At 36.5% G+C, this 13,910-nt stretch overlaps 1 protein-coding gene across 5 annotated transcripts in view; it reads right to left on the bottom strand.

The window, feature by feature from the left end:
• The window catches only part of PDE11A (phosphodiesterase 11A), a 406,615-nt gene that overhangs the window by 301,124 nt on the left and 91,581 nt on the right, over window positions 1-13,910 (bottom strand). For 4 of the 5 annotated variants that reach the window (XR_003418780.2, XM_053215318.1, XM_027055428.2 and 1 more), the window contains exon 2: window positions 12,590-12,748. Coding sequence is in view for 4 of the 5 variants with exons in the window: in XM_027055428.2 (XP_026911229.1) it covers window positions 12,590-12,748 (159 nt within the window). In the remaining variant the exon portion in view is untranslated. The remainder of the gene's footprint in view (window positions 1-12,589; window positions 12,749-13,910) is intronic. The other variant, XM_053215319.1, reaches the window with a different exon arrangement.

Here is a 13,910-nt window from a genome sequence, read left to right on the forward strand (position 1 = left end):
GCGGCTACTTGAAAACACTTCAGAGGTTCCTCAAAAAATTAAAAATTGAGCTACCCTATGACCCAGCAATTGCACTACTAGGTATTTACAAAATGCTGATAGGAAGGGGTACATGCAGCCCAATGTTTACAGCCACACTATCAACAACAGCCAAATTATGGAAAGAGCCTAAATGTCTATAGACTGACAAATGGAGAAACAAGATGTGGTATATATACATACACACACATACATGGGAATATTACTTGGTGATGGCGATCAAAAAAGAATGAAATCTTGCCATTTGCAACAACATGGATGGAACTAGAATGTATTATGCTAAGCAAAATAAGTCATTCAGAAAGACCATTACCGTATTTCACTCATATGTGGAATTTAAGAAACAAAACAGATGAACATAGGGAAAGGGAAGGAAAAACAAGATAAAAACAGAAAACGAGGCAAACCATAAGAGGCTCTTAAATACAGAGAACAAACTAAGGGTTGCTGGAGGGTGTTGGATGGGAGGATGGGCTAAATGGGTGATGGGCATTAAGGAGGGCACTTGGTGGGATGAGCACTGGGTGTTATAATGTAAGTGATTAATCACTAAATTCTACTCCTGAAACAATCATTACACTCTATGTTAACTAACATGGATTTAACTACAATAAAAAAAAAAGAAATCAAAAGAATGTAATTTGTAAAAATTATAATGTCGAAGCTGGTAAAGTTTCAGTGAGTTGACATATGGCTATTGGCATCATAAAGTAACTCCATTTTCTGGGGAGAAAAATGGGTGAAATTTATCATGAACCTTAAAAATAAATGTTCTACCAATGACCACATTAAAAGATGCTCGACATCACTAGCTATCAGGATAAGGCAAATCAAAACCACAATGAAATACCACTTCATACCCACTAGGATGGCTCTAATCAAAAACACCAATAATAATAAATACAGGCAAGGATGTGGAGAAATTAGAACACTCATACATTGCTGGTGGAAATGTAAAATAGTGCATCCATTTTTGAAAACAGTCAGTTCCCCAAAAGGTTAAATATCAGAGTTGCCATGTGACCCAGCAATTCCACTCCTAGGTACATTCTCCAAGAAAAATGAAAACTAGCATGCAAACGTTCACAGCAGTATTATTCATAATAGTTGAGAAGGAGAAACAAATGTCCGTCAACTCAGGAATGGATAAATAAAATGCATATATCCATGTAACGGAATATTATTCAGTCACAAAAAGAAATGAAGTAGCACTGATATATGCTGCAACGTGGATAAATCTGAAAACGTTATGCTAAATGAAAGAAGCCTGTCACTGAGGACCACATATTGTATGATTCCTTTTTACAAATTGTCAAAAATAGGCAAATCCATAAAGCCAGGAAGTATATTGATAGTTGTCTAAGACAGAGAGCTGGGGGCAAATGAAAACGACTACTAATGGGTACAGGGTTTCTTTTGGAGTAATAAAAATTTTCACAAATTGAGTGTGGTGATGGTTATACATCTCTACAAATATTGCATGCTTTAAATAAATGAATTGTATGGTATGGAATTATCCCACAATAAGGTTGTTGTAAAAAATTATTAATGTTCAAACTCCTTGACCCTGTAACCCTAAGCATCAGTTTGAACCATAGAAAATTACCAATATTTTTGGCCTACAAAACAGCAATCCTAAGATGGAGTCCAAGATTTATTTATAAAGAAGTTCATTAGCTGCAATTTTATTATAACATAATTTTGGAAACAATCTAAACGTCGAGGGGGAAAAAAAGATTAAACTATTGTATAGGGGCACCTGGTGGCTCAGTCAGTTAAGCGTCCGACTACGGCTCAGATCATGATCTCACAGCCCATGAGTTCGAGCCCCGCATGGGGCTCTGTGCCAACAGTTCAGAGCCTGGAGCCTGCTTTGGATTCTGTGTTTCTCTCTCCCTCTCCCTCTCCCTCTCTCCCTCTCCCTCTCCCTTTCCCTCTCCCTCTCCCTCTCCCTCTCCCCTGCTGGTATTCTGTCTCTGTCTCACTCAAAAATAAATAAACATTAAAAAAAAGGCATTTTAAAAAATTAAACTCTTGTACAATTACATGGTAGAACATAATGCAGACACATAAGTTACCTTCTTAAAGAATTGTTTAAAGCATGATAAAATACCATTATACCCCATGATGCAAATTTGGAATTATATCTTTATTTATAGGCAAAAACAAGTAAATATAAGGAAATACACCAAGAATATTAACAGAATTATGTGTAAAAGTTAAGATTTTGGGTGATTTTAGTTTTCCCTTTATTTTTGTACTTTGCAAATTTTCTATGATAAGCTTGCATTACTCTTACAATTAGAAAATAATCTTTCATCAAGAAAGTAGGGATGGAAGGATCATACCTCAAGTTCATAAAAGCCATATATGAAAGATCCAATGCTAATATCATCCTCAATGGGGAAAAACTGAGAGCTTTCCCCCTAAGGTCAGGAACAAGACAGGGATGTCCACTCTCGCCACTGTTATTCAACATCATATTGGAAGTCTTCGCCTCAGCAATCAGACAACACAAAGAAATAAAAGGCATCCAAATTGGCCAGGAGAGATCAAACTTTCAGTCTTTGCAAATGACATGATACTTTATATGGAAAATCCAAAGGATTCCACCAAAAAATTGCCAGAACTGACCCAGGAAGTCAGCAAAGTTGTAGGATATAAAATCAATGCATAGAAATCAGCTGCATTCCTATACACCAACAATGAAGTGACAGAAAGAGAAATCAAGGAATAGATCCAATTTACAGTACACCAAAAACCATAAAATACCTAGGAATAAATCTAACCAAAGAGGTGAAAAATCTATACACTGAAAATTATAGAAAGCTTACGAAAGAAATTGAAGAAGACACAAAAAAAAATGGAAAAGTATTCCATGCTCCTGGATAGGAAGAACAAACATTGTCAAAATGTCAATACTACCCAAAGCAATCTACATATTCAGTGCAATATCTATCAAAATAACACCAGCATTCTTCATAGAGCTACAACCAAACAATCCTAAAATTTGTATGGAACCAGAATAGACCCCAAATAGCCAAAGCAATCTTGAAAAAGAAAACCAAAGCAGGAGGCATCACAATCCCAGACTTCAAGCTGTATTACAAAGCTGTAATCATCAAGACAGTATGGTATGGGGACAAAAACAGACACTCAGATCAATGGAACAGAATAGAGAATCCAGAAGTGGACCCACAAACATGTGGCCAATTAATCTTTGACAAAGCAGGAAAGAATATCCAATGGAATAAAGAAAGTCTCTTCAGCAAGTGGAGCTGGGAAAACTGGACAGTGACATGCAGAAGAATGAACCTGGACCACTTTCTTCCACCATACACAAAAATAAACTCAAAATGGATGAAAGACCTCAATGTAAGACAGGAAGCCATCAAAATCCTCGAGGAGAAAGCAGGCAAAAACCTCCTTGACCTTGGCCGCAGCAACTTCTTACTCAACACCATCTCCAGAGGCAAGGGAAACAAAAGCAAAGATGAACTATTGGGACCTCATCAAAATAAAAAGCTTCTGCACAGAGAAGGAAACAATCAGCAAAACTAAAAGGCAGCCGACAGAATGGGAGAAGATATTTGCAAACAACAGATCAGATAAAGGGTTACTATCCAAAATCTATAAAGAACTGAGCAAACTCAACACCCAAAAACCAAATCATCCAGTGAAGAAATGGGCAAAAGACATGAATAGACACTTCTCCAAAGAAGACATCCAGATGGCCAACCGACACATGAAAAAATGCTCAACTTCACTCATCATCAGGGAAATACAAATCAAAACCACAATGAGATACCCCCTCACACCTGTCAGAATGGCTAACATTAACAGCTCAGGCGACAACAGATGTTGGCGAGGATGCAGAGAAAGAGGATCTCTTTTGCATTGTTGGTAGGAATGCAAGCTGGTGCAGCCACTCTGGAAAACAGTATGGAGGTTCCTCAAAAAACTAAAAATAGAACTACCCTACAACCCAGTAATTGCACTACTAGGTATTTATCCAAGTGATACAGATTTGCTGTTTCGAAGGGGCATATGCACCCCAATGTTTATAGCAGCACTATCAACAATAGCCAAAGTATGGAAAGAGCCCAAATGTCCATCAATGGATGAATGGATAAAGAAGATGTGGTATATATATACAATGGAGTATTACTCAGCAATCAAAAAGAATGAAATCTTGCCATTTGCAACCATGTGGATGGAACTAAGCGAAATTAGTCAGTCAGAGAAAGACAAAAATCATATGACTTCCCTCATATGAGGACTTTAAGAGACAAAACAGATGAACATAAGGGAAGGGAATCAAAAATAATATAAAAACAGGGAGGGGGACAAAACATAAGAGACTCTTAAATATGGAGAACAGAGTTACTAGAGGGGTTGTGGGAGGGGGGATGGGCTAAATGGGTAAGGGGCATTAAGAAATCCACTCCTGAAATCATTATTTCACTATATGCTAACTTGGATGTAAATTTTAAAAAACAAATAAAATGGTGAAAAAAATAAATAAAAATAAAAATTTTTTACTTTAAAAAAATGAAAAGAATCTTTCATAAAAAGAAAGGAAAATAAAACAAGAAAGACCAAGATGCTTAATGTACTTGGAATTCAACTAAATTTCACTTTTACTCAAAAAAGAATTTAAGTTTTCAAAATTCCAATTCAAGTATTTCAGCCTTAAGGTGAAAAGAAGAAACCTTGCTGTTTTATTCAGACAATAACACTAGAATAGTTATTCAAAGAAGACAGTTATCTGTCTTAATTTGAAATCTTCACTGAACAAGAATCCACAACACCCTGTTCTTGTTCTTTAGTAATCATTCTTCCTGCCACCAAGTGCTTATTTATTTCTGATCTGTGATTGTGTATCATCCTCCCTTGTCCAAGCCATGTATAAATCAGAGATAGAGTTTATAAGACAGTTTTCTGTCATTTTCCACTTTTATAAGTGGCTTGACTAGTAAGAGTACTTCATGTTCTGCCAGCTAGTAGAAGCCATGGATGTACTGGTCCCTGAAAACCAAAATGCACTAAACTCCTCTCACCCCTGACCTTTCCCTCCCAGATGCCCCTAGAGTCTTGTCCGTCCAGCCCTATATATCTCCAGCCTGGTGGGGTCAGATTTAAGGTCGTCAAGTCTCTTAATGTCCCCAGTTCAGGTGATGGTAGATTGATAACAAGATTACAGCCTGATACTCATGAGCAGATGCAGCACAATGATACCTGAGGCGAGCACAATAAAAAGACAACGGTGTCTTGTACTTCAAGGTTAGCACCTAAGGCAGCCTAGAGGAACTCACACCTTATGTGAACACCTGGAGTTCAGAGGAAAAAATATAGATTCAATTGAAGAGTCCATCACAATTTATCATAGTTATTTGAGAAGAAGCTTTGGATGAAATCTTGCGCTCTACTAAAAGCCATTATTTTATCATAAGCCCTTGTGATATGTAAGCCCTTACTCATGTAAGCCCTTACTCATGTAAGCCCTTGTGATATGTAGCCCTTACTCATGTAAGTAAAAGGTACAGGAAAAAATTGTTGAATTATCTAAATCATAAAAATTATACATCTAATCACTACTTAAAGCTACATTATATACCTACATATATATTTCGCTTATTGTCTGTCTCTACCACAAGAATTAAGCTCGGAGAGAGAAGAAATCTTTGTCCGTCTTAATCAGTTTAACCCCAGTACTGGGAACAGTGCCTCAAACATAGTAGTGTTCTACTAAGTAGAAACTCAGTAAGTAGCGAATGAGTGAATAGTTCCTCCACATGGTGAACACTATTCAGCTGGTAAGAATAATGTTTGGATCAATGATCACTCAAAATTCTCTCCATTCTGCATTGGAACAGTGATAGCCCTCTGAATTATCTAGTTCATTTATTTTGTGTCCCTGCTATTTCATGTTCCTGCTAAATGCAAACTACCTTACAATGTTTTGCAAAGTATATGGAAAGACATAGAAGGATGTCACATCCAAGCACGTACCATTTCCTTGGTAACTCTCAGAAATTGAGAAACCAAGAAAGTAAGAAATTACAAATGCTGGGATTATCTGAAGACATCAGAATTTTTGCAAGAGGCTTATAAATTTGCAAGCATGCCAAGTATTATTTGCATCTGAAATGCAAAATGCACCATGTAGTCACTGTCCTTCATTTTGTCAATTGTTGTATTACTAATTTTTTTTTTACTTCCTGATAATCTGATCACTGCATATTCTCTAAATTAATTGTTAGTCAAAATCCAACTGCAATCATTGAGGACATCTGAAAAAATGTTAAACTATAAAATATTAGGAACCACTATTAAGGACAAACGATAATCACTTTTGGAGTAGTGCCTACTTAAATCAGAGATGTCAGAATAGGACTTAAACCTCAGAAAAGTATTAAGAAGATGAGACCTTTTGCAATTAGATATGAATATAAGTAAAGCACAAGGCCAAATCCGGAATAGAGTGACCATTTTCTATTGAATGCGAACCCTTAAACAGGTCCCCGACAAGTAGACCTGACTTCTTACCCCAAAGTTAGACTGCCTATGCAAGAGGCAGAGAATAGAGCCAGAAGTCCACAACAATATTTCTCCAACCGAAAAAATTCCCTGAAGTTTAACCTGAGTTCTGACAAGGACTGTGTTGGTAATGGCTTTCATGCAGATCTTGCTTGTTTCTGAAACTCTCAGTCAGATATAGTCCAGGGAACACTTAGAACATGAACAAATGAGTCTCTGAAGCTCTGGTAGTTTCACAGTGATCATATGGGACCTGGGTAATAGCTGTTAAAAGGCAAATAGTGCAATGACTAGGCAGTGGAAATGTAGATAAAGTATTGCAATCAACAAATTATGAGATTTAATCTAAACTTTTCTAGGACTGAAATCTTATTGATCAAATATAACTTGAAATCATGAGCCATCTGCCAGGAATTCTAAAATCTTTTTGCTAGGCACTGATTTTTAACTATAATTTTATTGCAACAGGTTTGAAAATCTAACTTAACTGGAGTGGAATATAGGTAGAAAAGGGGCAAAATGAGGTAAGAACACAAAGGCCACTTCTTATAATTAGTTAATTCACTGTTTGTTTAGCATTTGAGTGTCCAAAAGACAATAGAACATTAATAGAAAACACATAAACCTGCCTGGCAGAATTGCAATACCACTAGCCATGTATACCAGGAGATTTTAAAAAAATGTTAACTTTTTGAAAAGTACCTTTGTGTAGAAACTAACTCTTCAGAAGACGACAGAAAAAATCTGTCCATCTTGCTTCCATTAAGTCGATTTTATTAAACTCACTAGTTGTTTGGGGATTAGCTATTATGGCAGAACTAAAGCTTGTGGCCATGTCTACGGACTTCCAAAAAAAATCAATTTTATGCCAGTCAAATTCCATGCAAGTCACACATCTGTGAGCTGCATTCATTCTTCTGGGACCCCCAGTTTTTCACTCCTATCAGCACAATGTATTCAACATCTCTCTTACTACAGTGAACAGTAATACCTTTTGCACCCTTGACATCGCACCATGATCTTAAACATTAGCCTTTGCACAATCAAGAATAGCTAAAAAATGTAAAGCCAAGAGCTTATCAAATCCTTCCCATTATTTGGCTGTGAGGCTCAAGCCTGTTGCAAGTAACAAAGCTCCAGCTTCTGCAAGTCTTATTAGCATCATCTGTGCACCATCCTCAACACCAATTGGTAGGGCAGCATCACCCATAACGGATTCCTGGAATGTGGCCAGTCCCAGCAGCCAAGTTCAGTTGGCTGCATCCCAGTTCTGCAGGGTGTCTGAACATGCTGGCACAAAGAAGAGCAGCAGGGTAGCTGAACACTCTGAATCATGAGTTGGAGAGAGGTGACCATACGCTGAAGAAACCCTGTAGAGATTAGCCAAAGAACTTCAAGCCACAACTGCTTATATGTCAGCTGTTGGAAAGTAAATGCAATGGACATATTCTTTATGCAACATTGCAGTAAGAATGGCTCCTTTGGGGACCAGGTATAGGCAAGCTGGGAAGGACAGAGAAGAGCCCATGTTCATTTTCATACCCCAGGTTTCATCAGGCGTGCCCTTACACCTTGATAGATCACCAATGTTTGCTCCCATCCAACTATCATTATTTTATTCTGCAAAATAATGCCTGTCTTTACTCACCCAAGAATAACAAAGTGATAAATTAATTAGATGCAAGGAGTGTAGTCATACCATTTAAATCAGCTGGCTTATACACATCACTGAAAAACAGGGACATTTGCTAGAAACCCATGAAGTGAACCAAGAAATTCCAGTCCTCTCATTTGTATGATCTGCCTTTGTGTGCACTTCCAACGTGAATTACCAAACTAGTAATTTGTCAGTATGTAATTTAAATTATTAATATGTTCTTATGGTAGACTATTATTTCACTTAAACTCTAACCACTGCTGATAAAATTATTGCTAATTATGCAAGCACTTTAAAGAGTATGATGATTTTAAAGTCATTGAAAGGGAAGTTTTTAGGCAGAGTCTGGATGACCACCTGTCAGGTAAAGATTCCTGAGGATGAGGGCAAGGTTGGTGGGAAATGATCTTGATGACCTTTCCAGCCTTTTCCGTGAATATGATACAGCACAGCCATTGAAATACAGGCATAGAATTTTCAAGAGACACAATATGATCCTATGCACAATTATGTTAGATACATAAATAGTACAGAAATGAATATCCCACATTTAATTTTCAATTTATCCCAGGCAAATAATTTACTGATTCTCATATCGCAAAATGTTTGGAATTACACCAAACACAACACAACTGATAGTCTCCAGAAGTTGACATTTTAAGAAATCAGGAGATACAAATCATATTAGGCTAAATATGCAACAAATTTACCGTGACCTATATGAACAATGACATAGCAGTTATGTGTATAAATAAAATAACAAATAGATTCAAATTATTTGTTTGACTTTGAAATAGATGACGAGATTTCATGAAGTTCATTTGCTGTAAGTGCTACCTTAAGCGCTTTACACCAATAATCTATTTTACCCTTCACAACAACGCTATTATGGAGGTTCTGAGGCCAAGAAAAATTGAGCAACTTGCTGAAGGTCACTCAGCTAATAAGCAGCAGGGCAAAGACTTGAACCTGCCTCAAATGCTATCGTATCAGGAGCCCCCTACCCAGCACTGAGCACTGGGCTTCCTTGTTTCCTTATTTGCAGGCAATACTGAAACTAAGTTTATACCGGTGAATATGGGAGGAGGTTGTCTGAAGCCTGCCTAACAGACCAAAGAAAACTAATTTGAGTTTTAAAATGTGAATTGCACAAAGTTGGCAGGGCTCTGCAAGCAAAGGTATATGCATGCTACTACTATTATAAATAGGTTCAATATTCCTGAAAGCTATCTGTATCTTGGAATGAGAGCTATAAAACTTTTCTTGCCCTTTGACTCAGTAACTTCAGTCTTTGGAATATACCCCAAGGAAATAACACAGAAGAAAAAGGTAATTTTTTCAAGATGCTCATTCAGGAGCTATTTGAATTAGTGAAAAACCAGAAACAACCCAAATTTCCAGTAATGGGACAATGATTAAGCAAACTATGCTATGTAGAAAAAGAAAAAAAAAAAACCTCATAATCCCTAAAAATGGCAAATATAGACTACATTCACATGTGGACATATATATAAGAAATAATTCTACATTAAAAAGTAGACTACAAATTAGTAGAAGCATTGTCTTGTGCCAAGACTTTTTTTTTTTACTTGTGCCAAGTAAAATACTATGTGCATTAACAATCCCACAAGACAAATGTGAATTTATAAAGAAGTAGATCCTTCATTTCATTGTTGTAACTCCAAGAGTGGAACTGGCATATAGGCTATCCATAATAAAAACTTCTAGACAATTTATATGGAACTAAATTTTTAACTGAGACCAGACTGTATCTCACATGTATTAATGTGTTGTCAGTAAGAGCTAATTTTTTTTATGAGGGCTTACTATGTGCTGAGCACTCTTCCAAGTTCTATCCCTGTATTCTCCCATATAATCCCTCTATAGCCTCATGAGATAAGTATTATTATTATCATCTCTCTTCCTAGAGGAGGAAATTGGAGCACAGAAAAGCAAAACAACTTGCCCAAGGTTACACAGGCTATGGCGGAGTTGGAGTTTCAACCAGGGTAGGCTGTTGCCAGGCCTATCTGCAGCCATTATGCCACAATGTCTTCTCTTATTTGAAAGAAGTATCTAGATCTTGTTCTTTCCCATTAATCACTTATAGATTTTTTCTGCTTTTTTCATGTATAGAATCCTTGTAGGGAAGAACAATATCCAGACACACAAGTTGAGATAAAATATTCTCCATCTAGTGTCACCTGTATGAACATAATTAACTCGCTCAAACTGGTAAGACTTCTTCCAAGAAATAAGACTAGAGTGGGGTTTTTAGCTTTAACTTTTGTAATTTTTTTTAATGTAGGGTTTTTAAATCAGCTGAGGGAATTATAGAGACTAAAAAATAAAATGCTATTCTGGACACATAGGAAAATTGCAAAGGATAAAAACCTAACACATGGAGCAAATGTAATATTCAGTTGAGGTTGAATCTAAGAGATAAGTTGCCTGGGAATAAGTGACAAATACAGAAGAACATTTAAAGTTCTTGGAAAAATGATAATTTAGAAATAAGAATTTATGTTTTATATTTACCTAGTTTCTTATATTACAAAGTATTTGTTATTTACGATCTTATTGAATTCTCATGCTGTAAATGGTGAATAGTATAGTTGACAGAGGAGAGAACTGAGAGTCAAAGATTAAGTGTCTCACCCAAAGCAGGGCACTGTCCTTAGCGGGGCTGGAACTCCATCCCAGCCCTCATTCTCAGTAGAGCTAAATGCGGATGCTCTTCAAGACAAAGCCCTGGGCAGACCTTCCCTCTAAATCATTCAGAGCTCATGAAGCCTTAGGCCGTAAGTATAAATCCACTGAGAGAAGTCCAGAAAACAAATCTGACAGAAGTGCAATCAGAGATGAGAATGAAATATACAAGAGGATCCTTTCAAGTGAAGGAGGCAGAGTGAAGGCAGGAATACCATCCATAAGCTAAACCATTTGGGAGATGTCGTGGGCAGGTAGTGGGATGTTTGAAAAAACACAAAACTCTAATCCTTTTGTCTGAATCCTTATAAGAGGCACATGATTATAAGATTCTGTCACCGTTGGTGCAAATGCACAAAGTAACATTTTTGCTTTATCTGTACATTCCATGGAAACATTTGCTTAGTGGATGAGGTAGGCTACATTTTATACATCCCTAAATGCCCTCACCTTCTCACCTGACTCTGTCTTATGAAAACCTATGCTTTCTTGAGAGGTCAGATCAAATGCCACCTCTTCCAGAAGCATGTTATAGATCATCTTACTGATAATCTTGCTTTCTGCCTTGTTCACTCCAGGATGGCATTACATATTTGGGATTTATCTTTGTGCTTCCTACAGTCCCAACACAAGTGCCCCCACACTGTAGTTTTTCACTGAATCAGTAGGAAATTATCTGAGGTCCTATCATACTCTCAGGGTTTATAAACCTTTTCTGGGATATGGGTTATTCAAATTCAACTACAGATATGACCTCAGTAAAGGACCCTCTTCACTTAAAAATCTTGTCTCCTTATAATCATATTTTATGCTGGCCTTTTATACCAGAACATTTGCATTAATGTAATGCATTACTAATTAGTACTAGCAAATAGCAACTTCCCATCTTGAAGGCTAAATTATATAAAGTGTCTTTTTAATCAAATACATGTATGGCAGTCATCAAACTTAAACTAATTTGAAGTTTGCTTTTACCACAAATATTATAAATATTCCACCAGATTCTATTCAATACGAAGGTAATAAGAGCTTCAAAGACAGAAAGAACTTCAGCTTTTTGAAGAGTCTCCTTTTTAATATGAGCTGGTGAATAAGCTACTGGTGAAAAACTTAAAAATTTCAGAACAAAAATACATTACTTCTACAAAAGTCAACTGCTCTTCAGGGACAAAAATAATGTTCTTTTTATTAGCAATTTGGAATAACAATTAAGTAACATTCATTTTATTGAGATTTTTATATAAGAACTGAGAAAACAATTCTTCGCAGTAGTTATGAAAACACAAGAGGAAGTGCTGAGTTTCCAAAACACAGTTTTGTTTCCCATCATCCCTATCTTCCCTTGGGTCATATGTGGTGGCAGTGTGACCCTCAATTAAAAAAGCTTACGTGTAAGTAAGATAAAGACCAGGGAAGGATACTACTGAAGCTTGCAATGCTTCACATTCTATGTACCACATTCAATGTACCACATTCTATGAAATATTCAAAACGTCTGCTACATTTTGTAGAACACAAGAAAAGTTCTTTGATCCATGAATGGGTTAATCCAACAGCTATTCATGCAAGTCCTGTCCTTTTCAGAGAGAAGAGCAATCGATGATCAAGAAGGAGAGTACAAGTCACAAAAGCATGAAAACTTACTTTTTCATCATCTTCTGTAAATGGAGCACCTTCAGGAATCTTATTTATCGCCTGGGCCACACCAATAATCTCACCATCGCTGCTTCGGATAGGCATGCACAAGAGTGATTTTGTCTTGTATCCAGTTAGTTTATCAATTTCATCATTGAATCTTCGATCCTAAAATAAGACAGAGAAGGCATTAAATGCATGTGCATTGTTATCAGGAAGAAAGGGAGATAAGTATATTTCTGTGTATGATATTTTATCACTAGGAACTTTACCCAATGAATTTTTAATAACAATACCAGATTCAATTTCATGCTGAAGTCACCAAAAGAACATAAATGAAAATAAATCACGGCCGTAGTTGTTAACCATGGTAAATGAAGAAAGAAGCTTTAAACCTGACTACAACAACATCTCAAAGTTGGTGAAGGGGCAAGTGTTTTTAATGGAACTCTATACTGTGGTATTTATTAAAATATTTTATTTAACATAGACAACAGATTATGAAGTATCATATAAGAAAAATACATAATAAATATATATTAGCCACTTTGAAAAATATGCAGAAAAGCACCACTTTACTTCTGGTCAAAATGTCCTATGAAAAAAGAACCTATGAGCCCATAATGATACTTTTAAAATATTAAAGCAAACGAACAAAAAAAGCAGGCTTCTTTATAGCATGTCAGCTTAAAAAATGTAGAAGTAGGGCACTTGGGCGGCTCAGTCAGTTGAGCATCTGACTCTTGTTTTCAGCTCAGGTCATGATCCCAGGGTCTAGGGATCAAGCCCTGTGTCAGGCTCTCTCTTTCTCCCTCTGCCCCTCTCTCCTGCTTGTGTTCTCTCGCTCTCTACCAAAAAAAATAATAATAATAATATATATGTGTGTGTGTGTGTGTGTGTGTGTGTGCGCGCGCGCGCGTGTGCGTGCGTGCATGCGTGTAGAAGGAGTGGTAAATTATATAAAATCTATTTTGCAACTACCAATATAATAACATATACAAGGATCACCAACAGATGTTAATACCACCAGGTAAAAGGTTGTTGTTAAACAGAATATTCACATAGTCTCAGACTGCCACCCCAAAGATTCCCTATTAAATTCAAAGAGAAAAAGATATCTTTATCATGAAAATGTCTAGTGGAGATCACCTTAAACAAGTAAGCAAACTTAGCATTACCACTAATGAGACAAAATAATATCATGTGCCTCCTGATGGGATGCAATGTGATGAGGACACAATATCATCAAAAACATGTTGTGTTCTTGTCAAATGTGTAACATAAATCTGATCATTCAGGAAAAAGTAAAATTTTTAAAAATGCAGATTAT

This window comes from Acinonyx jubatus, chromosome C1, assembly GCF_027475565.1.
Source record: "Acinonyx jubatus isolate Ajub_Pintada_27869175 chromosome C1, VMU_Ajub_asm_v1.0, whole genome shotgun sequence".
NCBI classification, from domain to species: Eukaryota; Metazoa; Chordata; class Mammalia; order Carnivora; family Felidae; genus Acinonyx; species Acinonyx jubatus.